The sequence below is a fragment of the Juglans microcarpa x Juglans regia genome, chromosome 3S (genome assembly GCF_004785595.1).
Source record: "Juglans microcarpa x Juglans regia isolate MS1-56 chromosome 3S, Jm3101_v1.0, whole genome shotgun sequence".
Taxonomy (NCBI): Eukaryota; Viridiplantae; Streptophyta; class Magnoliopsida; order Fagales; family Juglandaceae; genus Juglans; species Juglans microcarpa x Juglans regia.
Genome location: NC_054599.1, coordinates 22,211,281 through 22,238,006, shown reverse-complemented (window position 1 = coordinate 22,238,006; position 26,726 = coordinate 22,211,281). Strand labels below are relative to the sequence as shown.

The 26,726-nt window shown below is 37.9% G+C and overlaps 4 protein-coding genes across 6 annotated transcripts; 3 read left to right on the top strand and 1 right to left on the bottom strand.

The window, feature by feature from the left end:
• The first annotated feature begins 1,215 nt into the window (after positions 1–1,215).
• LOC121257430 lies at positions 1,216–8,157 on the top strand. Its single transcript, XM_041158427.1, has 4 exons — positions 1,216–2,532; positions 5,102–5,673; positions 5,775–5,994; positions 6,617–8,157. Exons 1-4 carry the CDS (start codon positions 1,282–1,284, stop codon positions 7,964–7,966), a joined length of 3,393 nt encoding a protein of 1,130 aa, XP_041014361.1. The 5' UTR covers positions 1,216–1,281; the 3' UTR covers positions 7,967–8,157.
• A 792-nt stretch (positions 8,158–8,949) lies between these two features.
• LOC121257429 (uncharacterized protein At4g14100-like) lies at positions 8,950–10,456 on the top strand. Of its 2 annotated transcripts, XM_041158426.1 has the most exons (3): positions 8,950–9,518; positions 9,641–9,829; positions 10,148–10,456. In XM_041158426.1, the coding sequence occupies exons 1-2, from the start codon at positions 9,041–9,043 to the stop codon at positions 9,826–9,828; spliced, it is 666 nt and encodes a 221-aa protein (XP_041014360.1). In that variant the 5' UTR covers positions 8,950–9,040; the 3' UTR covers position 9,829; positions 10,148–10,456. The 2 variants fall into 2 exon arrangements, with proteins under 2 accessions (XP_041014360.1, XP_041014359.1); XM_041158425.1 differs by lacking the exon at positions 10,148–10,456 and having other exon boundaries at positions 9,641–9,976.
• A 6,114-nt stretch (positions 10,457–16,570) lies between these two features.
• Positions 16,571–19,499, top strand: LOC121257428 (sterol 14-demethylase). Of its 2 annotated transcripts, XM_041158423.1 has the most exons (4): positions 16,571–16,637; positions 16,677–16,713; positions 16,993–17,494; positions 18,338–19,499. In XM_041158423.1, the coding sequence occupies exons 3-4, from the start codon at positions 17,033–17,035 to the stop codon at positions 19,334–19,336; spliced, it is 1,461 nt and encodes a 486-aa protein (XP_041014357.1). In that variant the 5' UTR covers positions 16,571–16,637; positions 16,677–16,713; positions 16,993–17,032; the 3' UTR covers positions 19,337–19,499. The 2 variants fall into 2 exon arrangements, with proteins under 2 accessions (XP_041014357.1, XP_041014358.1); XM_041158424.1 differs by lacking the exons at positions 16,571–16,637; positions 16,677–16,713 and adding an exon at positions 16,880–16,904.
• A 2,486-nt stretch (positions 19,500–21,985) lies between these two features.
• Positions 21,986–25,972, bottom strand: LOC121257427 (transaldolase-like). Its single transcript, XM_041158422.1, has 7 exons — positions 25,521–25,972; positions 24,479–24,647; positions 24,247–24,296; positions 23,468–23,768; positions 22,831–23,019; positions 22,554–22,736; positions 21,986–22,396 (listed from the first exon to the last, which is right to left on the bottom strand). The coding sequence occupies exons 1-7, from the start codon at positions 25,700–25,702 to the stop codon at positions 22,151–22,153; spliced, it is 1,320 nt and encodes a 439-aa protein (XP_041014356.1). The 5' UTR covers positions 25,703–25,972; the 3' UTR covers positions 21,986–22,150.
• Between the last annotated feature and the right edge of the window lie 754 nt (positions 25,973–26,726).

Genomic DNA, 26,726 nt, shown 5'->3' with positions numbered 1-26,726 from the left:
AAGTGGAGATAATACCATGAACCGACGGGGGAAGCAAGTCGACGGGGGTGGGGGGAGAAGAAGACAGTGCTTTATTTTACACAGAGAGAGATGGGGAGGAAGCCGACGAGGGGTTGGGGGACGGGAGAGGTGCATGCAGGCATATTCTCTACTTTTTTGAAATCTATACGTAGCAGCACCCCATTCGCAGGTGTAAAAATGGATATGACACCCGACCGACCCAACGCGTCTCCCAATAGTTATACTTTAACAGGTTTGTTCTTGATCTTACATTATTGTGATAAAGAACTACGTTAAGGCCTGGCCCAATTAAACTTACATATTGCTAACAATTAATTAATGAAAAATGAAATTTATAGTTATAAAAGATGTAAAAATCGTGTACTATTTTTTAACAAATAAGTGAATATAGAATTTATATGAAAAAAATAATATTTTAATTATAAACCTAATTATTTTTTAAAAAGAGTGTACAATATTTAAAACGTCGTGTATCTAATATTACTTAAAAAATTGTAATTTAATAGAAACTATCTGATCTGACTCCAAATATATGCATTTATGTACAGACAGGAAAGTTCCACGAACAAAAGGACATTTTCTGGACTTTTTGAAGGCAGAAACATGGAGAGCATACAGAATCTGCAGAGGTGTCAACATTATTCAGCACATTTGGCAGCCATTTCCAACAGAACCATAGAAAGCATTTCCATTAATTCTATATCGTTATCGTTGTTAGACCCAAATTTTGTGTTTAACGCACCGGAATTCCTGTTCTGTCCCCCTTTATCTTCTTGTAATGTTTTCTTGTAGGGTTTCCTCGTTAAAAATAAACTAATTAAGAGGTTGTTAGGAAAATAAAAATAACAGCAATAAGGTTTATGTCAATAATAAACGTATAAATTTAATTAAAATATAATATAAATATACTTTTCAGTAGTTTCAAAAAATGAAAAATCTACTTTTCACTGTTATGTCCGGTAAGTTGTCCGAAAAAATCTATTTAAATATATTTTTTTTAACACCCGGAACACACCGTTTTGTGAAAACTTTCTGTATTACAATACTCTCCGCTCCATATGATTAGTAATCCAACGGCCCAAAGTTGTACAAACACGTCACCTTTGTAAACCCCCTGGGCCTGGATCCATCCCATACCTACCGAGTGGGCAAACGAAGCAGCCCGTGCCCGTGACGACTTCTACGGTACTAAATTAATTATCTTCCCGGAATGGACAACACTCCCAATCTGCCCACAACTTGTTGAATACAGCGGCGAAAATGATGCCGCCGGAGCTCCAACCGCGGTCCTTCCGACCCTACATCTCATCCTCCGTCAGCGCTCCTTCTTTCTCCTCCTCCTCCTCTTCTTCCTTCGGAAATGGCTCCCCTTACTCTAACCCAAACCCTAACCCTAGTTCTAACCCTATCTTCACCTCATCTGCCTCACCCCCACCCTCCTCTAGATCCCTCAAGAATTCTCGATTCTCCCCTTCTGCCTTCGTTTTCAATACTCGAATCGCCATCGCGCTCGTTCCCTGCGCCGTCATCATCCTCGACCTCGGCGGGACCTCAATTGTTCTCGCCACCCTAACACTCGGTCTCATGGTCTCCTACATCCTCGATTCCCTCAACTTCAAGCCTGGTGCCTTCTTCGCCGTCTGGTTCTCCCTCCTCTTCGCTCAGATTGCCTTCTTCTTCTCTGCCTCACTCCGCCTCTCCGCCGCCTCCATCCCCCTTGCCCTCCTCTGTGCCGAGACGAATTTCCTCATCGGTGTTTGGGCTTCGCTTCAGTTCAAATGGATCCAAATCGAGAACCCTTCCATCGTACTCGCGCTCGAGCGTCTTCTTTTCGCGTGCGTCCCACTCGCCGCCTCCTCTCTCTTTACTTGGGCTACTGTCTCCGCCGTCGGTATGCATAACGCCTCTTATTATCTGGTCGCCTTCAATTGTATCTTTTACTGGCTCTACTCCATTCCTCGAGTTTCCTCCTTCAGGACCAAGCACGAGGTCAAGTACCCTGGCGGAGAGGTCCCCGACGATAACTTAATTCTCGGTCCGCTTGAGAGCTGCGTCCATACTCTAAACTTGCTTTTCTTTCCTCTGGTCTTTCACGTCGCCTCTCACCACTCTGTGATATTTTCCTCCGCCGCTTCAGTGTCCGATTTGTTCCTTCTCTTCTTTATTCCCTTCCTGTTCCAACTCTACGCTTCGACGAGGGACGCGCTTTGGTGGGTCACGAAGAATCCCCGCCAGCTGCATAGTATCCGTGTGGTGAATGGCGCTATTGCTTTGGCTGTTGTGGTTATCTGTTTGGAGATTAGGGTGGTTTTCCATTCGTTCGGGCGATACATTCAGGTTCCGCCGCCGTTGAATTACCTACTCGTGACTGTTACTATGCTTGGAGGTGCTGCCGGAGCTGCAGCATATGCCTTGGGGATGGTTTCCGATGCTTTCAGTTCGCTGGCTTTTACCACCATGGCTGTGATTGTTAGCGCCACCAGTGCAATCGTTGTGGGCTTTCCCATCTTGGTATGAAAATTTAATCGTTAAATATTTATGTATTTATGTACTAAATGGAAGTAAATCAATGAGAATGTGCCATCGATTAGATTTTTAATTTTATGGATAGTAACTGTGATTTTCGTTTTCGCTGCACTCATACATAGATTGATTGAATGACACGTCTTCCTCTACATTGGATTTGGTAATTGGTGTGGAGCAAAAGATGGTTATGGGAAAGTATTTATTCTATGTCAATAACCGCCTATCTCATATTAATGTACAATTTAGCACTAAATTGTCTACGAACGAATGCCTTTTTATTATTTTAAATCATGCAATTTTCATCCTTTCAACGTTTAACATAACTTCAAAATCTGTGTTAGCTGGGGCTGTCGAATTGGAAGTGTCATGTCAGTTAGTTACGAGTTAACCTGAGCCTGACACAATTAACCAATTGGGTCAATTGACATGACCCAAACCCGACACTCTTATTTTTTAGGTTGACTTGACACGAGCTGTTTATCCAGGCTACGTGGGTTGACTCGACCCTGTGGATAAAAAATATATACCGAAGTAAAAGACTAAAAGACTAGAATATACATGTAATGTGAACACTTAAGATTATTAATTGTGGCATGATGGGAGGTCCTATTATGTGCGAGTTTGCTAAAATCTTGCCTGTTGTGCTATCACTGCCATCCCTAGCTTTAGCACACCAAAAGCAGTGACTTTTGCTAGTCAAGGTGGGACCATGAATATTTATTGCCTTCAATCGGGACCTTCCTTCGTAGGTGTAAGTAATGCTTAGAGACAAGTCAATTGCGGTGTCTCTCTCTTAGTATGGTCATCTGCATTAGAGCTGTTTGGGATCATTCATTTGGTTGAGTACCATCCCTTACATATTTATTGTAACGCCCCAATGAAAGGCCCAAGCCACATGGCTTATCCTCCAAAAGGATTAGTCAATGATACAATTGGAGCCCCATTGCAACCTTATAAAGAGCAAGAACTTCTCCTTCCCAAGTATTGTGGGATCCCATACACTACTTACCCTTATCATTATCATATGGGGTATCACATTTATATATCATTTTGGGAATATGGGCTTGCAGTGTATACGGTTGGTTAGAGATGGCCATTTACCTAAAGCAATTTCATGAATGATTGATGTTGTATGTGCAAACAGAGTGGAAATTTTGTGGAGTACTTTTACTCCATTGTTAGAGTGTTGGTGTCTTGAGGAATGAATTTTTTGAACGAGGTGAGTTGGCTTGAATTTGCCTAGAAGGATAGTAAACCTCTTTGCCAATCGGAGTGGATTATATGCAGTGGCAGAACCAGAAATGTGACTTTTTTTTTTTTTGGGGGGGGGGGGGGGGGGGGGGAATGGGAATTGATCTACACGATGACCACTATGTGTGTATTCATGCGTATGTGTATGCATGTGTATATATTATACACTTGGTTGCTTGTAATTATAAAACGAAATATATTATAGATGCAATTTCATATTCCATTCCTTCAATTTATGACAAACATTTTTTTATCTAACTCTATAATTGGCCATATTAGAACTTGTAATTTAAATGAAATAAGAAATCTTCCTGTTTTTGTTTTTTTGTTCATGTATTTTTCATGAAGTGAAAGATCAATTGAAGAAACTTAGGATAGAATATGCAAACCTTGAAGGTTTAGAAAAAGATACATTTTAATTTTTAAAAAATGAAAGGCTTTTTCTACAAAAAGAAAAATGAAAGACGTTTGAGTTATATTCTCCCGTATTGTTCTCACTTGATCCTTCATCTTTTGGATTAAATCTAGTCTGACTATCTTGCTCTCCTCAACTCTATCAGAATATGGAGGTGACCTATACTTTCTTCCTTGCAAGTTTTTAAATTTACTGAGGTATATTTTTGGGTTTTTAGGTATGTATACTCCTTTTTATAATTTGAAGGAAAAATTTATGGACTTTAAAAAAGCTGTTTTTTTTCATACTTTTAAGAAGACTAAAGAATTTTAGATGGATTTGTCCTTTTTCCTTCCTAGATAGGTGTTATCTCTTGTATGCCATCTTGTGTACTTGGGCTATGCCTATTATTATTAATACAATCGTTTACTTATTAAAAAAAAAAAAAGAACTTTAGATGGATTTAGAAGAAAATTTTCATACTTTTGAAGGATTTCAATAAGTTTTTTTGCGATCAATATTATTTCTTACCAATTTTTAATTGAATTATTTTTTTTTTTTTGGGGGGGGGGGGGGCACGCATGGTCCCTATCTGTCTAATGGTGCATTTGGAGGAAAATGAATGTTATAAATTTAGTATTATTTACCTATAAAAAATAAATAAATTAAGTATTGCAAGTGGACTGTGGAGGAGCCTTAAACTTTCTTCGTCCCTGCTCAGTTCCTTTGGTTAGCTTCTATATATTTCAATGGGCTGAGTTTTCAGGATATTCCCTTCTCTTTTTCTATTTCTAGTTGGGTATTCCTCCTATATATTTCCTTTGCATTTTGACCATGCCTTATAAAATCTTGTGAGTATTAATTAAAAGAAAAGATCTTATGAGTTATTCCTTGTCCTTTCTTTTGCAGTTCCTTCCACTGCCTTCAGTTGCTGGCTTTTATTTGGCTCGATTTTTCACAAAGAAGAGCCTGTCATCATACTTTGCTTTTGTTGTGCTTGGGAGCTTAATGGTCACATGGTTTGTGATGCGTAATTACTGGGATCTTAATATTTGGTTGGCAGGCATGTCCCTGAAATCCTTCTGTAAGCTCATAATAGCAAATGTTGTCCTGGCCATGGCTATTCCTGGTTTAGCTATTCTACCCTCAAAACTTCATTTTTTGGGTGAGGTTGGTTTAATCAGCCATGCATTGCTGCTATGTCACATTGAGAATCGATTTTTCAATTACTCCAGCATTTACTATTATGGATTTGAGGAAGAGGTCATGTATCCAAGCTACATGGTTATTGTAACAACTTTTGTGGGTTTGGCTCTAGTGAGAAGATTATCTGTGGATCATCGTATTGGACAAATGGCAGTTTGGATTTTGACTTGCCTCTATTCTTCGAAACTGGCAATGCTGGTCATTACATCGAAGTCTGTTGTGTGGATGTCAGCTATTCTTTTATTGGCCGTGTCTCCCCCATTGCTTCTTTACAAGTAATTATTCAGTTGCACTCTTCAACAATTTTATTGTTTCTCAAAACTTTGTAGGCTTAACAACATTGATGTTGTAATTATTCAATTTTTGGACTTTGCAGGGATAAATCAAGAACAGCCGCAAAGATGAAAGCTTGGCAAGGTTATGCACATGCAGGAGTGGTTGCTTTTTCGGTCTGGTTTTGCCGGGAGACTATTTTTGAAGCCCTTCAATGGTGGAATGGGAGACCTCCATCCGAGGGTCTACTTCTTGGATTTTGTATTCTCTCTACTGGATTGGCTTGCATACCAATCGTGGCTATCCACTTCTCTCATGTTCTGGTAGGCTTGCCTTTTCTTTTGCAATTGTTGTTTTGTTTGTTCTTCTTTCATAAATGCCATTAACTGCCGGAGTTTCAAAAGGAAAGGGTAAAGGTTAACAATCTGTTACTTGGGCCTCACATAGTTGGTGTAGCTAAACTTGTCTCGATCCCCATATAGATTCATATTGGATTTATGTTGTGATTCTTTAAGTTCATCTTCTGTATCTTAATACAAGGCTTAAATACATTTCTGTTGATATGGGTTAAGAATTATGTGGAATTTTGCTGTTCCCTTTTATCCTATTCAGTCTTCTGCTTTTATTGCTTGCGATTGCTTTCTTCTTTTGTGTTATCTACTGCTTAGCCTCTTTGGTGCTTCTTAACACCCGTATCTCTAGTTAATAGCCAACATGATGTTACATCTGCAGCTCCAATTCCCTTTTCTTGTAGAATGAGGCCAATCATTTTCACAAACTAAGTTACAAATTTACGAGTCACTTTGGGACTTTTTGAAGATTTGGCATTGTGAACAGAAAAAACATAAGTCATCATGGTTTTCATTCTTATGCATACAGTTGAATCCTTAAAAAGAGGGGGGGAAAAAAAGAACTAACCAAACTCTCTTTCTCTTCCCTGTGCAGTCTGCTAAGAGATGCCTAGTTCTGGTGGTGGCAATGGGCCTTCTGTTTATCATAATGCAGCCACCCATCCCATTATCATGGGCTTACCGGTCTGAACTAAACAAATTTGCTCGTCAATCTCCTGATGACTTGTCCATCTATGGCTTCATGGCCCCAAAGCCAACATGGCCATCTTGGCTTCTTATTTTGGCAATTCTGCTTACTCTCGCAGCTGTTACGTCCATCATACCGATTAAGTATGTTGTTGAGTTGAGATCATTTTACTCGATAGCTATGGGGATTTCTCTGGGTATTTACATATCTGCTGAATATTTCCTTCAGACACCTCTTCTGCATGCCCTGATTGTTGTTACTATGGTCTGTGCTTCTGTGTTTGTGGTCTTTACCCATTTCCCATCAGCCTCAAGTACAAAGGTGCTACCTTGGGTATTTGCTCTTCTTGTCGCTCTCTTTCCTGTGACATATCTATTGGAGGGCCAAGTGAGAATCAAAAACTTCCTTGGAGGGAGTAGATTTGGAGACATGGAGGAGGAAGAGAAGAACCTCACGACTCTGCTGGCAGTTGAGGGGGCAAGAACGTCTCTCCTTGGTCTATATGCAGCTATCTTTATGCTGATTGCTTTGGAGATAAAGTTTGAACTTACCTCACTTATGAGGGAAAAGGCTTTGGAAAGGGTTGGAATTAGACACAATCAATCTAGTCAAAGCAGCTCTGGTAGTTTTCCACCAAGAATGAGATTCATGCAGCAGCGGCGGGTCTCTACTGTCCCAGCCTTCACAATCAAGAGGATGTCTGCTGAGGGAGCATGGATGCCAGCTGTCGGCAATGTGGCTACCGTGATGTGCTTTGCTATCTGCCTTATCTTGAACATCAACCTCACAGGTGGATCTAATCGTGCTATATTCTTCCTGGCACCTATTTTACTGCTGCTCAACCAGGACTCTGATTTTGTTGCTGGGTTCGGGGACAAGCAAAGGTATTTCCCTGTTACGGTGGTCATATCAGCTTACTTGGTCTTGACTGCTATATATAGCATATGGGAAGATGTCTGGCATGGGAATGCAGGGTGGGGCCTCCAAATTGGAGGGCCGGATTGGTTCTTCGTGGTAAAGAACTTGGCCCTCCTTATTCTTACATTCCCCAGCCATATCCTTTTCAACAGGTTTGTGTGGAGTTACAAGAAGCAGCCTGATTGGATGCCATTGCTCACGTTGCCCCTTAATCTACCATCTGTTATAATTACAGATGTGCTTAAGATTAGGATTTTGGGGCTTTTAGGAATTATTTATTCCCTGGCACAGACTCTAATCTCTAGACAACAATACATCTCCGGATTGAAGTATATTTAGACAAGTTCATACTCTGTACGATATGCTTTGGCAATTTTCAACTGAGGTATTAAAGTTCATGTTTGTCTTGTACTTCTTTAATTGGACATTTGTCTGCCCAGAATGCCTGAGAATGAACTGTCTTTTGAGCTTACCTTGACGGGGTGGTTGTCTGCCCCAAATACGTGAATTATGAACTGTCATTTGAGTTATCATCAGGTGGCCAGTTACAAATGCTATTGAGAGAATATGAGCTAACCTTCCAAGCAAATTAAATGTTTTTTGGTAGCTCCCCGCGTTTTTGGTGCAACATTTTCTGTACATCTAATTTCTGACCAATTATTGGCAAGATACGGAGAATCAACCGGTGAGTTTGTGAGCCAATTGAAGTGTTATAGTTGTGCAGTGCCGATCATATTGTGAACCTGTATAATTCAGTTAATGAGATTGAAATGTCTGCAAATTTTGTAACAGATGTTGTCAAATTAGGTATAAATTGATTTTAGTTGTCTCGAGTTTGGCATTTTGGAATGTTTATGTTTCTGTCGATCTGGGGATTAATAGTTCGAGGATATTACATTCACGTCCATCGTTTCTTGCTTATGATCATTGGCCGCGTCGAGCTTTTTTGGGCTGGACTTTTTGGATCCCTTTTGTGAAGAGTGGCGAACCCATTGTTTTTACCATAAAAATTACTGTTTTGGACTGATTCAAAAATATTCTTGAGTGGTGATCTGTTCTTGGTTTCAGACCAACAAATATGGAACCGATGAGTCATTTCCTGATTCATGTATTTGGCACGATTTTCATTCGGCAAATGATGGGTGTAAAAGTAATATTAGATACAATGTGATTCTTTTAAAAAAAAAAAAAAGAATTATAGAAACAGTACCATTGCGCTCTGTTTGTTTGTGAGTGAACCAGAAGATAATCGAATGCCTCGTGTGCATATTCTAATTGGTCCTTCTTCGCTCCCAGCTACAACCATGTATCTATACCAAGCACTCGGATATTGAAAAGAAATCCACAGACCAACCACGCGTCCTTCTCTCCGATGCTCTGTGTCTCGTAAGGTGTTCTTCGAGGGCAACGACAATGGCCTCTGCAGCCAAACCCATCACCATATCCATCCTCCTCCTCCTCCTCTTCTTCTTCCTTACCATTTCTCTCTGCAAATCCAGAGAGGAATATCCAACACCAGCCCCATGGCCGCACCAATTCCACTCCATAATCTTCATGAACAACAGCGGCTCCCTACAGATAGTCGATCTCTGGTACGATTGGCCCAATGGCCGGAACTTCAACATCATACAGAACCAGCTGGGCAAGCTTCTATACGACCTTGAATGGAACAATGGTACTTCCTTCTTCTACACATTGGACTCGAACAAAGAGTGCAGGACCATGCACTTTGAGGTGGGTAGTCTTCGCCCAAATTGGCTCGACGGCGCCAACTATCTGGGTCAGCGCCGAGTCGATGGCTTCCTCTGCAATGTTTGGGAGAAGGTGGACTTCATTTGGTACTATGAGGATGTCGTCTCCAAGAGGCCCGTTCGTTGGATTTTTTACACGGGTACGTATTCATATATATTAAAAACCAAACACAACATGCTGCTAAAGTAATCTTCCGTTTCAGTCAGAGTACTGTTCGGAAACGAAACTTGTCTCTTAACATGAATTGTAAAAGATGTGCAGGGATGGATGCACATGTGATGACGTTTGAAGTGGGAGCCGTGCTCGAGGATGCCCAGTGGCAAGCCCCTCTGTACTGTTTCGACAGGAGGGGTAATGGATCCGACCCAACTGCACTATTTGCCATCACCGGCGCTTCTCGGGAGCATTTTCTGGGTGGAGTACTTCGAGGCTCCAGTAATAAACTCTGAGGTATGTAATGTGCATGTTTGTATTTACTCGTTAGAATAAATTTGGAATGTGTTATGTGCACTTCAGAAAATGGCAGCCTCTCCACAACAGCGGCAGACAATTTGCTGTTTTGTTGCACAAAAATCAAAATGACACATCCTTTCTTTCTATCCATCCCGCACTTCACTCGAACCATGCCCCATGTCGCTCTAAGCCAGAATGCATCTTCAAATGCTAAAGAAATATCAAGATCTTCCACGGTTCATTTCATTTGTGATGTTCGTGTTTACATTTTATTTGAACGTCACTACTAGCAACAAGAATTTCCCTCTTTGGCAGGATGAAAGGATGACATGCCCTTGTCTCAATCGAACTTTATTCGGGAAGTTGGAAAATTCCAGGGTGCTCGAAGTATACAATGAAACGGAAAAGGAAGTGTTTTTTATATTTTTACTGTTCTTAAAAAAAACAAAAATCTCTTTATTGTCTTCAAGCATACGATGGGAAGCAATTATGTTCAAATATAGAGAGGACTGTCAAATTCTCTGTTACAATTATGTGGCTGCCTAGCAATGGGTTGCATTCTGCATGGTAAAAAAGAACTTTGTTGTAGAAGCCAGTATAATCTAAAGCACGATATTTACTTTCTTCTGCTGAGTTCATCCAGGTATTTATGAGAGAAGGCCACAAAAACACTACAAATCTTTTTTTTTCTTGTTTTAAGAGCAGTCCACACTTGTTTGGAAGTGTTTAAACCATACAAAGAAGCCACAAGATAATACCCAGCAAAGCTTGATCTTTCTTATACCAGGCTATATAAGAAGGATTAGGAGTATTATCAGCATTGAGCCTCTGAGGGACTGGTTCAGATCCTTCCACAAACCCTAAGAGATCATTGTTGTTAAGAAATGGTAGAAACTGAGATTGCCAGCCCAAGTAATTGGGGCCATCAAGCTTAAAAGATGCTGGTGGGGAAGGATGAGAAAGGTTGAGTGGATTGATGTTATTGACATCATTGGAAGAGAATGGACATACCCGTCGAAAAAATCATTTATGCTTTCCGACCATTGTGTGTGCTCATACCGGTCCAAAATGCATTATTTAAGTAAACTGTAACCCAAAACATCATTTCGTCGTATAAGGACTTAAGCCAATTATTGCCTCTGAGATTGTACTTCCAAGTAGTTGACCTCGCCTCTTCTCAAATTTCGTGAAAGTTTGTGAATCATACAATGCAGCTTGAATGGAGGTCTTAACCCTGCGTTGAATTGAGAGTGAGACCCCAACTTTTTTGAAAGTTTGCACATTATATGTCATAGATAATATTTATGGCAGGTTTCCGAAAATACAATTGCAATAGCATTCTTCATTACTCGGTCTTGGTTAGTTATGATAGCTTTGGGCACCCGACCATTCATGCAATTCAACCACATTCGGAACAAACAAACAAAGATATGTCTGTCTTCGCTTGATAGCAACTACACCCCTAGTAGTATGAACTGCTCATGATGGTTAACACCAACAAAGAGAGCAAAAGGCATCTCGTACCTGTTTGTTAGATACGTTGTATCGAAAGTTATAATATCTTCGAAATACTCATATGCCGCTCGATTCTGTGCATCAGCTCAAAATATATTTCGTAACCTTCCCTCATCATCCACGTCAACAATCTTTCTCTTGAAAATCAAGATTTTCAAAACCCCCGACGTCAACAACAAGAGAATAATAATTCTTGTTCATTCGAATACCAGCTCTATCATTCAAGTTAAGCATTCTTCAACTGTATTCATCTACACACTTGTGAGATCGCAAGAGTCTTGTCTTGTCTTTCACTGCATGCTATTATCATTGAATTTCCAGAACAAAAAAAAAGGAGAACAGCATCATGGAAGTAGAGAGTATTAAGATCGATAACAGGAAGTTCAGGTCCTTAATTCAGCTGAAAATATAGAGTTAATGAAAATATTCAGGAGTTTATGGCATGGTTATGGAGTTGTTCCTCAAAAATATGCTGCTATGAGGTGCAACCTTAGTCTTACCATTAACTAAGGGGCCACAGAACCAATATGAAAGAGGAATTGACTCTGAATAACATTATAAACTATTCTAATTAATTACAGCATCTCAGAGTCAACTTTTACCAAGAAAATATAATTGCAAAGGTAGTATAAACAATTCATCCATAACCTCTCAAAAAGTTAATTAATTACTCTTAATTTGGTAAGAGATGGCACGAATTGTACAGGCTATGCCTATTGCTTTCATCAATCAAATTCTTGCTTTACCTATAAAAAAAATAAAAAATATATTTGTAACTTTGAATTGTACAACCGTTACATAATCGTTTTGAAAAAAGTGAATAAAACATGAAACTCACATGAAAAAAATTAATTTTTTAATAGTGGATCTCACTCTTTTTCAAAAAGAGTACGCAGCGTTTATGTACTTCACGGTTGTATTTAGAATTACTCAAAAAAATATATATTGGAAAATACTGAGTACGGATCTTAACGTTGTTTTTTCTTTTTTTCCCACAACTTCCAAATGGAGCATAACGGAAGATGTTACTCTATTTAAAAGCTACAGTTATGACAGTTTGTTTAGAAACACCAAACAGACACGGATTAGGACTATAAGGAACTCAGATAAAAATCAACGTCTTGCTTGATATAGAAGTTTTAAAGAACCCCAATGCAGATAGTCTTAAACTATTTAGTATTGCATAAAAAATGAGAACATACATTATGCAAAAAACTAAAATAAAATGGAAGGATTATGAAACTTAACAACCCAAACGCCAGTGAAACCCCCCCTTTAGCCGAGATGCCTTGATAGAAAATGTGGTGGAAAGAACGCGGATGACCACCTCCTCAAGGGCCCCGAGGTACCAGTGAAGATCCATCCTATGATTTCGGAGATTGATAATTGGGTACATAACTAGCTACAGTCCAACACAAACATTAAAACTTTGGAACAAAATACAAAAACAAAGAGAATGCCCTACAGACATGCTTAGTTAAAAATGGAAAAAAAAAAAAAAAATCAATTTTTTTCAACTTTTTAATTTTTTTGTCTACTGGTTGTCCCAGAAAAAGGTCTAGACTCGGAGGTGCACAAGCTATCTGAAAGGAGTTTTCCGCAAGTACACTTTAAATAATTCAAGAAAAAATTATCCCAGTCCAATACTTGAACTTTCTTCCCCTGCCAAAAGAAATTTTCAAACTTAATTGAGAATTATGCTATAAAATGGGGATTGTTAGGTCAGAGTGGACACATTGTGCATCCGTCTTATTATAAAATGCCATCATAAATAAAATTAGTATTTATATTTAATTTGATGACATGCAGTCATAAAATTGTGGTACGTGGTTCTTAATTTGTACCTGGCCAGGGCCATGATAGGTGACTTCGCCGCCACGCTCGATTCGGTAAACATCGTGGGGAGCATTCTTGATGTTGAAATTCAGATACTCTTCGAAACTCCCAGTGCCCAATGTATACACAGGGTAATGTTGTAAAATGATTAGCGTATCAGGACAATCTTGATTTCTTTCAATCATGGTCATCTTGTCCCTAACAATTCTTCTCTACCAAGACCATGCCTTCCCATAAGGAACCAGGTTTTTGTACAAGTCGAAACACTCGCATCTGCAAAATTGATTCTCAGACCAAGTGAGTATTATGTTGTGCATGTGTTTGTGAAAAATGCAAAAGACGGAGAACTTAACTCACGTCCTTGGTCGGTCATTAGATATAGAGGTGGACTCGAAGGCTTTGGGATCTAAGATTTGGTTCAATTTTGGCATGGTTGTGTGAGACCGAGGTCAATATGTTTTATCAGTGTGCTTGCGTGCTGCGCATGCCGCCGGGATGGAAATTTGAAAGTGTGGTGTTTCGCGACCTGGGCAACAACGGATGAATTGGGCATTGGTAGGTATTATTTGGAGTCCCGCTAGTGTTTCGATGCGGCTGTACGGTGACGATTCGTACGTCCACAAAGGTAAATAGAAAATAAGTACAGAAAAAGTAAAAAGAGATAGACACCGAGATTTACGTGATTTGACACCAGACTTATGTCTACAAACGTTTAAGGAGGATAATCTACTATAATATATCTATTTACAGTCTTATGTAATCTCTCTCATCTCATTGTACAAGGATTGCTACTGGTTTGCTGGTTGAGTAAATTCTTCCTGAAGTTTGCAGTAGGTTGAAGAAGAAGTTCAAGATATTATTCAGCTTGAAAGTGAGTCGATATGAGAAGAAGTAATCTCTGTTGAAGTTGTCTGGACATCTCCTTTTATATGATCCTTTTCTATAACTAGTAGTTGCATGTTTGGCCTTTTATTACACATGTCAGTCTGTCATGAGGTGGCAAGTCTCCCTTGCGTGAACTATTTTCCTTCTCTTCCTATTTTCTCTTCGACCCTTTATTGTACATGACAGCTTATCTGTTCCATGTCCCTTCATGTCCCCCACTCTTATTCCTTTATTTTGTTTGTCTTCTTGCTCTAATAGTGAGCTGGGCCCAACTATGAGCTATGGTATTTCTCTACAGTGGTCTACCGTGAAAATCATATCTTGTTGTCTCTATGGTTGGTAGGAAGCAGAGCCCATTAACCCGTGACGATCAGAACGAAGCTGCGAAGGGGAGGTGGAGATTGGTGAATGGAAAGGGAAAACTCTCTTTGCGACGCAGCAGCTGAAGAACGTGGCAACGAGACCCACCTCGATCGCATTTGCACCTTTTATTTGACAATGGGTAAGATGTTTAGTAGTGTAATCAATAAAATTTGATCAAAATTTAGTTAGAAAATGTATAAATTATTTTTTTTTTTAATTACTAAGCCAACAACACGTTTGTTAAAAGTTAGAACCCTACTTTTGTTGGACATCAAATAGTTACAAAAAAAAATTATAAAATAGATATTAAGATTACGTTTGAATGTTGAATTGAATTGAGTTGAATTGAATTTAAATGATAAAATATTGTTAGAATATTATTTTTTAATATTACTATTATTTTGATATTTAAAAAAATTAAATTATTTATTATATTTTACGTTAAAATTTAAAAAAATTATAATGATAAATTAAAATAGATTTAAAAACCAAACAAAACCTAAAAGTTTTTTATCGACAACATCAAACAAAATAGTGATCATAACAGATTCAGGATTTGTACTAAAAGCTTCATCCCAGACAGGAATTCGGCGTGGGACTGAAGCTCATACGTTTGTGATTTTTCTTCATTTTTTCTTCTTGGGGGAGAGTAGCAGACAACAAGAAGATGGATTATTGAGAACCAAAACTACATCTTGATTTGAAGCTGAAACGGCTTAGAATTTGTCGAGTGTTGCATTCAAATCGACATTGTCTGGAGTCCGAGGTTATTCAACATGTCTCCTCGTGTTGTCATTGATTCAAAAGAGTGGCAGGTTTTGGACTGCCTATCAACTATCATTCCATTCTTTATTTTGAGTAGACAAATTAGAAATAAGATTAGCCATGATAACATGAGCCAAGATCCCTTACCATCCCATGTTACCAACTTTGTCTCAATCTAATGCCAATAATGTTGTACATTACATTCATTTTAGCTCCGTTTGGCGTTTAGATAATGAAAGTATTTTATCTTATATTATTTTATTATTATAATTTTTTTAAATTTTCACATAAAATATAATAAATAATTCAACTTTTTTAAATCTTAAAATAATAATAATATTAAAAAATAATATTTTAATAATATTTTATTCAACTTTTAATTTTTATCTCACCTCATCTTATATCAATTCATTATCTAAAGGGCATCTTATTACCTACATTGTATAATTTGTATAATTCTTATATGATGTATTATTTTTTTTTCAAATAAAAATTCAAAGATTAATGGATAAGATTGTCTTATAATAGCAAAATGAAAATAAAATAAGAATTTAATAAATAGAGTTTTTTTTATCAACATTGGGTCCTTGGGATAGCCGACCTTGTCTTGAGGGGAGAGGACCCAAAATTAAAATTTAAAAGTATAACAATACACCTGCAATTATTTTCGTAATTATATTTTAAAATAATAATATTTTTATAAATTATTTAATAATGTATCATGAAAATGCTGCGTTAGTATCATTTTCCAAACTACAAAAAAAAATCAATACAAGATGCCAAAAGTATGATTTTCCAGACTTAAAAAACCAAGACAAGATGCCAGACTGCCGCTAGTCCCCACGTCCACTTCTCCTAATCTCTACACTGCCTTGGTTTTCGTAGATGAAATAAAATAAATTGAATTAAAAATTAAAAATTAAATAAAATATTATTATATTATATTTTTTAATATTATTTTTTATTTAAAATTTGTAAAAATTAAATTTTTTATTTTATTTTATATAAAAATTTTAAAAAATTATAATAATTAAATGGTATAAAATGCAAATAATTATAAAAATAAATAAGGCTGTAATCGCCAAGTGTCTTGTCTTTCTCTCCTCTCCCTTCAGTCCAAGTTGCCACGTGCTCCACATCAAGACAGCACACGTTCGAAACAAGACGACCTTTTCGCAGACCCACCGTTTTGCAGATCCTACGGGCACAGCTAATAAAAAACAACTAAACAAAAAGTTAACCCGGGTTAGGTTACTGCGCTGACCGGAGCTCTCGACCCACGGCTCGGCTCGGTTCAGTCACGCACTCTTTTGCTAACCCGGTAACCCCTTTATAATGAATGACGATGCGGAAGTAATTAGCTAGTCTAATCACACTCCCTCCTCTATTTGTCCGCCTCTCTTCTTGTCTGCCCGCCTCTCTCAAATCCCTCCAGGCCTCCCCGCCCCGCCACCCCCCCCCCCCCTCCCCCTCTTCTCTTCTCTCTCTCTCTCTCTGCTACATTACTCTGAAATCAGGTACGCAAACCATAATTGCAACTTTTTTATTTTTTATTTTTTAGCGTAAAGTAGTTCTTGACTTCTTTTATTCTCCGTTTGGTTTTCGAGAAATGCAAGGGGAGAAGATAAAATGATTTGAAGATTTTCAAATTCCGGATCAATGAAATACGAGATGATTCAAATCAAGAATTTCTTAAATCTGATCTTTTGTACTTTTACCACATGTTGCTATTACAGTTTTCATTAAGTTGATTGGTAAATATTCATGTTTATTTGTGTTTGGATTTGGATTTTCAGTCGAATCTCGTCGATACAATTCTGCCCATTGACGATCTCGATGGATGCGGATAACAAATTTTTCAATATGGGGCTTCTCATTGTGGCCACTCTAGTGGTGGCGAAGCTAATTTCTGCGCTAATAGTGCCTAGATCGGGAAAACGTCTCCCTCCAGTTCTCAAGTCGTGGCCCGTAATCGGTGGGCTCGTCCGCTTCATGAAAGGTCCGATCGTGATGCTCAGAGAGGAGTACCCGAAGCTTGGGAGTGTATTCACAGTGAATGTGGTCAACAAGAAGATTACTTTCTTGATTGGTCCCGAGGTTTCGGCACACTTCTTTAAGGCCTCCGAATCTGATCTTAGCCAGCAGGAGGTGTACCAGTTCAATGTACCAACTTTCGGCCCAGGAGTAGTATTTGATGTCGATTACTCGGTGCGGCAAGAGCAGTTTCGGTTCTTTACGGAGTCCTTGAGAGTAAACAAACTGAAGGGATATGTCGATCAGATGGTTGCAGAAGCAGAGGTAAGTGTCTGGGTTGAATATGATAGATTTGCTGTTACGTTGCTTCCTCATGTTGGTGGTTATTTATAAATTAAACAGGAAGATCCTAAGGGCTTGTTAGGTGAGATGTAATTTTCTTGAGATGTGGACTAGTCCTGTGGCAATTCTCTATGTAGCTGCCCGATTATATACTTCTGGTATTGATTGAAATAAAATCACAGAGGCGTTTTGGATTGTGGGGAAATGAACAAACTGAGAGGAGAAATCTTTACAGGTGCTTAGGAATTGATATGGTTTAGAAATCTTTACCATAACTTTGTTAAGACATCAGATTGCATACGTTTCATGCTGCTCGTGATGTCTCTCTCTCTCTCTCTCTCTCTCTAGTTTGGTAATTTAAAAGCCTTTTGTGGCATGCAGAATGGGGCATAGATCCCTAAGAAAATGAAATGATTCACTCAAAGTGGTTAAGGATGTTTTCTGGTGAAGAGATGCGTATTTGTATGCAGGAAACAAATGCAAAATAAGTACCAGCGTAGGCGAGGAATGTGTGGAAGATAGAAAACTTCTGCATTATTTTGGGAGTAGTTAAGCTTTGTTAGCGTCTTTAATCTACAAAGTATTATTTACCTTTTTAAAGTGACCGGCTACACATTGAGGTCTTCTAATTTTCCCCACTATCACAGCTTAAGTCATGCAGTGCTTTTAATATTCTTTCATGTGCTCTTGACGACAGCTGTATGACGTGGCGTTTCAGCAGTTTATTGATTTGAGGTTCTTTTATTTCCTAGATTTTGCGTTATACCTTGCTCCACAGGATTGATCATTCCATAAGCCTATTTTTTTTCATCTGGCAACGGACAGGACTACTTCTCGAAGTGGGGAGACAGTGGTGAAGTGGATATAAAGTATGAGCTGGAGCATCTAATCATCCTCACAGCCAGTAGATGTCTCTTGGGCCGAGAAGTTCGTGATAAGCTATTTGATGATGTTTCTGCCTTGTTCCATGACCTCGACAATGGAATGCTCCCTATTAGTGTTATCTTTCCATACCTGCCCATACCTGCTCATCGACGACGTGACCAGGCCCGCAAGAAGCTTGCAGAAATCTTTGCAAACATTATCCACTCCCGTAAATATGGTGGAAATGCAGAGAATGACATGTTGCAATGCTTCATTGAATCAAAGTACAAAGATGGTCGCCCGACAACTGAGGCAGAGGTCACTGGCTTGCTTATCGCTGCTCTATTTGCTGGGCAGCACACAAGTTCCATCACCTCCACTTGGACTGGCGCCTATCTCCTGTGTCACAAGGAGTACCTATCTGCTGTGTTGGAGGAGCAGAAAAACCTGATGGGAAAGCATGGCAGTAAGGTTGATCATGATATCTTGTCTGAGATGGATGTCCTGTATCGGTGTATTAAGGAAGCCTTGAGACTCCACCCACCACTGATTATGCTGCTACGTAGCTCGCATAGTGATTTTAGTGTGACAACCCGAGATGGAAAAGAATATGACATCCCAAAGGGCCACATAGTTGCCACATCCCCAGCTTTTGCAAACCGCCTTCCTCATATATTTAAGAATCCAGACAGTTATGATCCTGACAGATTTGCCGTTGGGAGAGAAGAAGACAAGGTTGCAGGGGCATTCTCATATATTTCATTTGGAGGTGGCAGGCATGGTTGCCTTGGTGAGCCCTTTGCATACCTGCAGATAAAGGCAATATGGAGCCATTTGCTGAGGAACTTTGAGTTGGAGCTTGTGTCACCTTTTCCTGAGATTGATTGGAATGCCATGGTTGTGGGTGTGAAAGGAAAGGTGATGGTGCGGTACAAGCGGCGGGAGCTTTCTGTTAATTAATCTAGGGATTTTATCACTCTGTGCTTTGTGCATCTAATCCTTCCTTTCATCCTTTTAACTCATCTGTGTTTCCAGAATGGTTTTGCTCTCTTTTGTTGGATTGATACCTTTGTCAGTTTTCTTAAAACTTATGGTGATTATTGTAGCTTGTGATTTTGTTTTAGTTCCAACAGCCAAAAATTGGGGCTCTTGCATGAATTTGTATTCCTTTATCATTAGAGAATTGGGTTTGGAACAAGAAATCTCTCTCCAGATAGCTTCATTTATAAAGTTCCCGATTCTTGGAAGGGTTGGGTCACTGGTTTAGTGACAGCTATTTCACCGGGACCCCCATTCAATATCACATCTAGGTAAGACCATCAACATGATAAGCACTTTGTTCAGCAGCAACACTACCGCCTTTTACCATTTTAAGAAGTTAATGATACAATGAGCACCAGGGGTCATATTTTGTGCGTTACAAATTGAGGTCAGAAACCGGAGCCTGGCACAGACCATTCAGCTGCCAACTGCACATGCAGTATGTCAGTTTGATATGACTTTTAGGAGTTAAATATCAAACAAAATAGTCTTGTCTATCAGCCCTTGGTTCCTCAGTACAAAATCCAAAGCTCGTTGGCCTTTTCAAACACATTGGTATTGCATCTTCGTAAGGATTCACACAAGTTCAATACAAGTATCAGCAAAAGGATCCGATGTCACTGAAAATGTTGTTGGTCTGGGTTGTTAAAATCATTCTCAGGATAACCCAGTTCCGGTGTCACTATGATCCTGCAAGCTGCAACACTGTCGAATTTAATGTGAGGTTGACACAATCTTCATTTTAGCCTCCCCGTTTTTGCTAGACACCATAATTGTTTATACATTGTGCCAATCCAGCCATCCTAGTTTAGTGATCAAGGTCAGGAGAAAGTTGCGTTAACAGTATTCAGGAGTGGAACTATGGAACGTTGCATTAATTTAAAAAAGTTGTAATGATTATATAAGATAAGTTGGTGGGACTTTTGTATACTCCTCAAGTGTGTGGATGTTCTCACGATTTTCCTCAGCCATAAGTGAAAGTCTTTAATAAATTTGGGATAGGGGCTACTATTAGACAGGTGACCCTGACTCTTTTTAAAAAAAAATTAACTACTTGAAAATACATACCACTCAAAAATGTCATTGCTAATACATTAGCCTATTTTATTTCAGAAGAACCAGATGCAGCACCTTGCTGTATCCGCTAGTGTTTCATGATTATCTGTCCTGATTTTCCAAATTATGGTATGAACATATCCCTAGTCACACACACACACAGATTCTCTTTGGGGTTCAATTCACTTATGATTCAGGGCAATGCATAGACAAAGTTAATGGCTTATCAGTACAGTCTCTCCCATCTTTGGTATGGACCCCTTTCCTGTCCGCAGGTCCTGCATTCTTATTTGAATATATAACTAGAACAGATAATTAAATTACGATGTTGAACTTAAACATGCAAAAGTCCTTGTAATGTACTTTTCAACAGTTAACCTTATACTGAAGACCTGATTCTGTGATCTCTTTGTAGTCTGGATACCTCATTGATCATGTAAAAGGTATGGAGGAGGAGGAGGTGGTATCCTGAGAGATGGCTAAGCTAAATTGACATATAACAAAACATTGTCTACGGAAAATATTATTCTTCGTTTTCTTTATTTTATTATTTTTTGATGTGATATAACAAAACATTATCTACGGAAAATATTATTCTTCGTTTTCTTTATTTTATTATTTTTTGATGTGATATTAAATATTTAGTAAATAATTTAAATATAATAATTAAATTTTCAATTATTTAATATCACATATAAAAGAAAATTACCTTCTAAAATATTATTCTCTCTATCTATATGATTTACTCTATTTATAGATTAAAAGTCAGCATTAGTGTATTAGTGTGGAAAGCCTCCCCCAAATTGTGAATATAATTATTTTTTTCGTTCAGGATTTTTCATATTGTTTTGAATTATTATATTGTATGTTGATATGTTGAGATCCTTCCCAATCTTATTTACAATATCCTAGAGGTATTTCTAGGATACCTCTAGGATATGCTGATAGTTTTTGCTCGGCCTAATCCTTCAATAAGTAGGCTTGCAATCCCTCGTAGAAGTTGCTTTAAAATGGAAGGAAAAAAAGACACATTTTATTGATCATTATGAACATGATGTGAGCTTGGTTTGTTGGTGTCGGCCCGATTTAATGACCCAACCCGATAAGGATGAGTTATGATTTTTTAGCAGATTTTCAAATAGGCTTTTGGCACCGTTTGCGACTTGGGAAGCGTTTGATAGAAAGTTCGCGCGATAGGTGGCTTGAACGAAACTTAGGCAGAGAGTTTGTTCAAGATGCGCTCAACACTCCTCTCAAGCAAATAATGCAGAAAAGTGAAAATTAGAATTTCCTATGTACTTAATGAACAATAAAGTAGGTTTTGAGTATCATGAATATTGAGATTTCGCCCCAAAGTATACTTTGTAATTCCTCAGTACAATAAAATCCGATGCAGCTCTGCAGACGTAGGCATATTGCCAGACTACGTTAATTTTGTGTCGTGTGATTGATTTACTTGTGTTTGATTTTGCTTTACCTGTCATCATTTTCAAAACATATGATCGATGATTGATCCTTCAAACCTCACATCCCAACGAAGCATAGTCATACATGAATACATCATAATCGTCTTACAATTCAGCCCCCTCAACTACATTTACAGCAGGATACAGCACCCACCAGTTTTATTAACTTAAAGATCAGACAATAAACATGTCATAAGCAAAACCACAAGACTCACAGGCTCACTAATTTAAGAGAGTTTGCCTTCTCTTGCAGGGTATCCAGCAGGCTGTCAAAGCTTTTCTTGAAAGAATCCACACCTTCAAGTTCGAGCTGGGAGCCAACATTGCTCCAGTCGATGCCCAACTTCTCGAGTGCACTGTAAACGCCTTCAGCTTCGGATACATTTGAATCAATTGTTCTAGAAACGAGACCATGATCAATAAATGCTTGAAGAGCTTGATCGGGCATGGTTGAAACCTGCAAAAGAAAAATGCCAAAGAATATAAACGGGCTGAAATTTGAATTTAACAAAATCAAGCTTGAAAATCATTAGCATTGACTCTGATTTTCATCCAGGGACTCAGTTATACAATATATATTCACTACTTGACGTATAAGAGATTAGTTGGCTTACCGTATCAGGTCCAATGAGAGGAGCCACATATAAGGTGTCAGGGTAGGCAGGATTCTTAACACTGGTTGAGGCCCACAGCAGCCTCTGCTTCTTGGCACCTTTTTTCACCAGAGCTTCCCATCTTGGACCAGAAAATTTCTTCTGGTAGAGCTTGTATGCCAAGGCCGCTTGAGCAACTGCAGCCTAAAAAACAGTAATTTTCCATGAAATTAGCAAATCCTATCTTGTAGATTCTAATTCCTCTACAGAATGATCAAGTATTTGCAATATAGTTTACCTTTCCACGAAGATCAAGGGCCTCTGGGGTTCCGATCTTGTCAAGCTTTTTGTCAATGAGGGTGTCCACTCGACTGACAAAGAAGGAAGCAACACTAGTAACTCGGGAGAGGTCACTTAGCCCCGAAGATTCAAGGCCATCCAAGTAAGCATCGATGACTGCTTCATATCTAGAAAGAGAGAATATGAGCTGTGCATACACAGCAGGAGATGGTTAGAATGGTACCAAAGAAAATTGAAACGCAACTAAGAAAATTTCGATACATGTTAATAAGACTACCACTGTTATCTGTTGCTCAAGTTAAAATAACCAATTACTACTGATACTTCATTTTCTTCATACTTTGAAAGCATCTTTCAACCGAAGAGATGATGCCACTCTATACAAATACTACCACACTTGTTAAGAGCTAAATGAGCCCTGTTTACTAGAATCACTTTACCATCATAAACTCTTAAGATCAATGGTATAAGTTATAACAGTGAGTCATGGACCATAGATATTGACAAGTCAATATGATGGTAAAACACAACGCAAGACAGCATTAAAGCAAAACCAGGAAAATCTACTGTGTGACAATTTTATGGATTATTTATTTTAAGCTAAGCAATGATGAGTAGAATAAACAACTACTTACTGTCACGTTGACACTTATGCCAAGTGAAATAACTTCCTTAATTGAAGGAACGCAGGCAGCTGTAGCAGGAATCTTTATGTAAACATTGGAGCGATCAACCACTTTGTGGAGCCATTTTGCAGCCTCTACAGTCCCCTTAGTATCATCAGCAAGTCTGGGGGAAACTTCAACAGAAACATATCCATCACCACCATCTGTTTGATCATAGATTGGCTCAAAAAGTTTGCACGCATCTTGAATATCCTTCACTACCAGCTCCCAGTATGCAGATTCTATGTCTTTACCCGATTGAACAAGTTCCCTAAAGATACCAATAACTTAAGGTTAGATAGACTTGCTCTGGAAGGAGAAGCTAGAATTACAATATCAAAGAACAGCACGCGTCATTTCTCGATATCGAGAGCCAGCAGCAACCACCCGACCACACGAGTTATGTATACATCAGGCCACAAAAAGGGGGAAAAGGCATATTGTACTGTAGTTTTCTACCTCCTCTACCTCAAACATTAGTTTAAGACATTTTGGTAACACAACCAAAAGTTAAAACCTCATTCACTCCATCGTGATCTCTCAAGTATTGGTGTGGCTATAGGGCATAAGTTCTTTTAAACTCGATTTAGCTGTTTACAGTTAATATCAGCAACTGTTTTAAAAATCAATTTACCTGAACTGATCATTGTAAGCATTTAGTATCGGCATGGCTATAGGGAATAAGTTCTTTTAAACTCGATTTAGCTGTTTAAAGTTAATATCAGCAACTGTTTTAAAAATCAATTTACCTGAATTGATCATTGTAAGCATTTGAAGATGATATTGCTTTCTGGAAGATCTGCAATCATGAATACTCAACATTTAGTTACATGGAAAAAAAACCACGTAAGAAGCATCTGAATATACAATCTGAGTACAAACGATATTTTTTATTTCAAACCCCCTCCCTTCATCAAGGTGTCATTTGATTTAAAAATTTCTTCCATGCATTAGAAAATTGATAATATTATGCATAATTACCGCTGGGTTGCTAGTTACACCTCTAACACCACTTGCAATCAGAGGAAGCAGATCTGTAACAGGTCGGCAGAGGTTATCATACCACGGACTCTGCCCTTCCTTCTCGTAGAGATCATGAAGAACTGTTCTCTTTGCTGGACTTCCATTTCCAACTTGGGAACATCTGACACTGTAAGAAAAACTTAATATGAGAATGCAAAGTTTCTTCTTTTCTGGGCATGAGAAATACAATTAAGAGAAGAGAATTGCCAAGAAAATACCACATATTACAATCAACTCAAAGAAGAAAATGATTAGAGATCTAGTCAATTAATGAGTAATTTACATATTATGAGCAATGCGCAAATAATACGTGAGGCCGAGTACTGATCTGTAAATGCAATTACGTCTAATGATTGGATGAAGAACAGAAATACACAATACTGCATTTGCATGGGATCGATTATGCATAAAACGCCTGTAATATTGATGAGTCAGTTGGTGGAAACGCACCAATCTTTAAGAACTTGAGAAGAATTCAACATGCACGGCCGTTTAGTCAAACATGCAACCAGATCATAAATAAAGTGTACTGGGTAAAAACATCGAGATCAAGCAACCACCGTAAGTTTATAGTTTAACGCGGGATACAAAATAGCGGAGATCTTCACTCTTACTATGTTTCAGAGCCTCTGAGGACGGTAACACAGAAATCAATTGTGCTTGTCTTGAAAAAGCGACAAAACATATAAAGGTGAATGCCACGTTACAAAATATGGAATTTATAAAAAAGATATAATAATAATCCACTAAGGACCTACAGATGGCTATTGAGCAGATCAATGAAACATAGAATAGTGACATCAAATACCAAAAAAATGAAGATCCCACATAATCCATAAATCACAAGGAAAAAATAAATCACAAACAAAAATATAAACATAAATTAACAGCAGGCAACCATTCCCCACGGAGAGACATACAAAGACCAAGACATAACATTGCCAGTAAAAAAATTGCAAAAAAAAAACTAATCAATAAAAGTGAACAAAAGAAAACATACACCAAAGGTCCCCTGATAGCAGGGTTACTCCGAACGGCCAACTTGGAAGATGAAACTTTGGCGTTGAAAGTGCTTCCGCTGTAGAAGCCGATCAAAATCTTAGGCTGAGAAGATCTGGGTCGCAGCGTGGACGATGCAGAAGCCGCAGGGCTCGGTGTGGGGAGCCTGGAAATGGTTGCCATGGTAGATCAAAGAAAAAAACAGATACAGACTGGAAGAGGCAGAAACCAAGAGAGACAGGTGGTAGCTGAGACGGCGAGTGAGATGTTTTTATAGTTATATTACGCTACGCCGCGGACGATGAAAATATGTATTGGACTATGTATGAAAAGAAACGGTATTGTAATTTATTTTATATAATTTATATATATATATATATATATATATATATATATCATTCGGTGGGATTATTTTATTTTTCTCCAATTTTTCCAGATTAATAATTGCCTGTTAATATGTTTACAATCTTTCAGTTCTATGTATTAGAATGATGAAAAGTTTAATTTTCAGACTAGCCGTAGGTAAAACATGCAAAGTATCACTCTTTTTTATTTATATTTTAGAAAGAATCAACCGTAATAACGAAATATTGCCTATATAATATGCAATATCATGAAATATATAACAGTAATGTTAAATATTACTTTTAGGTGTGTAAACTTCTTGCAATATTTTTAAAATGAAAAATAATTTATACAAGTTTTAAATAGATAAGTTTCACATAAATTTTTATAAAAAAGTAGATTTCACTTTAAAAAATTGTAAAAATATTATTTTTTATTAGTGAAACCTATATTTTTACAAAAGATTTATACAATACTTGTTTATTTGAGACTTATACTTAATATTACTCTTTTAAAAATAAAAATTCTTTACAAAAATATTTTTTTTTATAATTGTCGTATTTATATATTATTTTTGTGCCGTGTATTAAGATTGTACGAATTATTTTTTAACATATAATATATAATATGATTATGGTGGCTTTGAATCTAGCTATTTTTATAATAAAAAATCTTTACCGATCGTATGTAACATGGAGATCCGCGCACGAAAATACTAGTTTATTCTTTCATTTTATTTTTTCACTTTGATTGTTTGTGTATTTTAATTTTTTTTAATTTTTTAATTTAATAATTAAATAAATAATTTTTAATGTATTGATGTATTTTTTTTATTTTTTAAAATATATTAAAAAATATAAAA

Excerpts from the sequence above, each read along its gene's own strand:
- LOC121257430 (XM_041158427.1), top strand. The coding sequence starts at position 1,282 with ATGATGCCGCCGGAGCTCCAACCGCGGTCCTTCCGACCCTACATCTCA. Across the intron at positions 2,533-5,101 it reads TTGTGGGCTTTCCCATCTTG|TTCCTTCCACTGCCTTCAGT; the intron begins GTATGAAAATTT and ends TTTCTTTTGCAG. Across the intron at positions 5,674-5,774 it reads CCCCCATTGCTTCTTTACAA|GGATAAATCAAGAACAGCCG; the intron begins GTAATTATTCAG and ends TGGACTTTGCAG.
- LOC121257429 (XM_041158426.1), top strand. The coding sequence starts at position 9,041 with ATGGCCTCTGCAGCCAAACCCATCACCATATCCATCCTCCTCCTCCTC. Across the intron at positions 9,519-9,640 it reads TCGTTGGATTTTTTACACGG|GGATGGATGCACATGTGATG; the intron begins GTACGTATTCAT and ends AAAGATGTGCAG.
- LOC121257428 (XM_041158423.1), top strand. The coding sequence starts at position 17,033 with ATGGATGCGGATAACAAATTTTTCAATATGGGGCTTCTCATTGTGGCC. Across the intron at positions 17,495-18,337 it reads AGATGGTTGCAGAAGCAGAG|GACTACTTCTCGAAGTGGGG; the intron begins GTAAGTGTCTGG and ends GGCAACGGACAG.
- LOC121257427 (XM_041158422.1), bottom strand. The coding sequence starts at position 25,702 with ATGGCAACCATTTCCAGGCTCCCCACACCGAGCCCTGCGGCTTCTGCA. Across the intron at positions 24,297-24,478 it reads GTGTAACTAGCAACCCAGCG|ATCTTCCAGAAAGCAATATC; the intron begins GTAATTATGCAT and ends TCATGATTGCAG. Across the intron at positions 23,020-23,467 it reads GCATAAGTGTCAACGTGACA|CTCATATTCTCTCTTTCTAG; the intron begins GTAAGTAGTTGT and ends GTGTATGCACAG.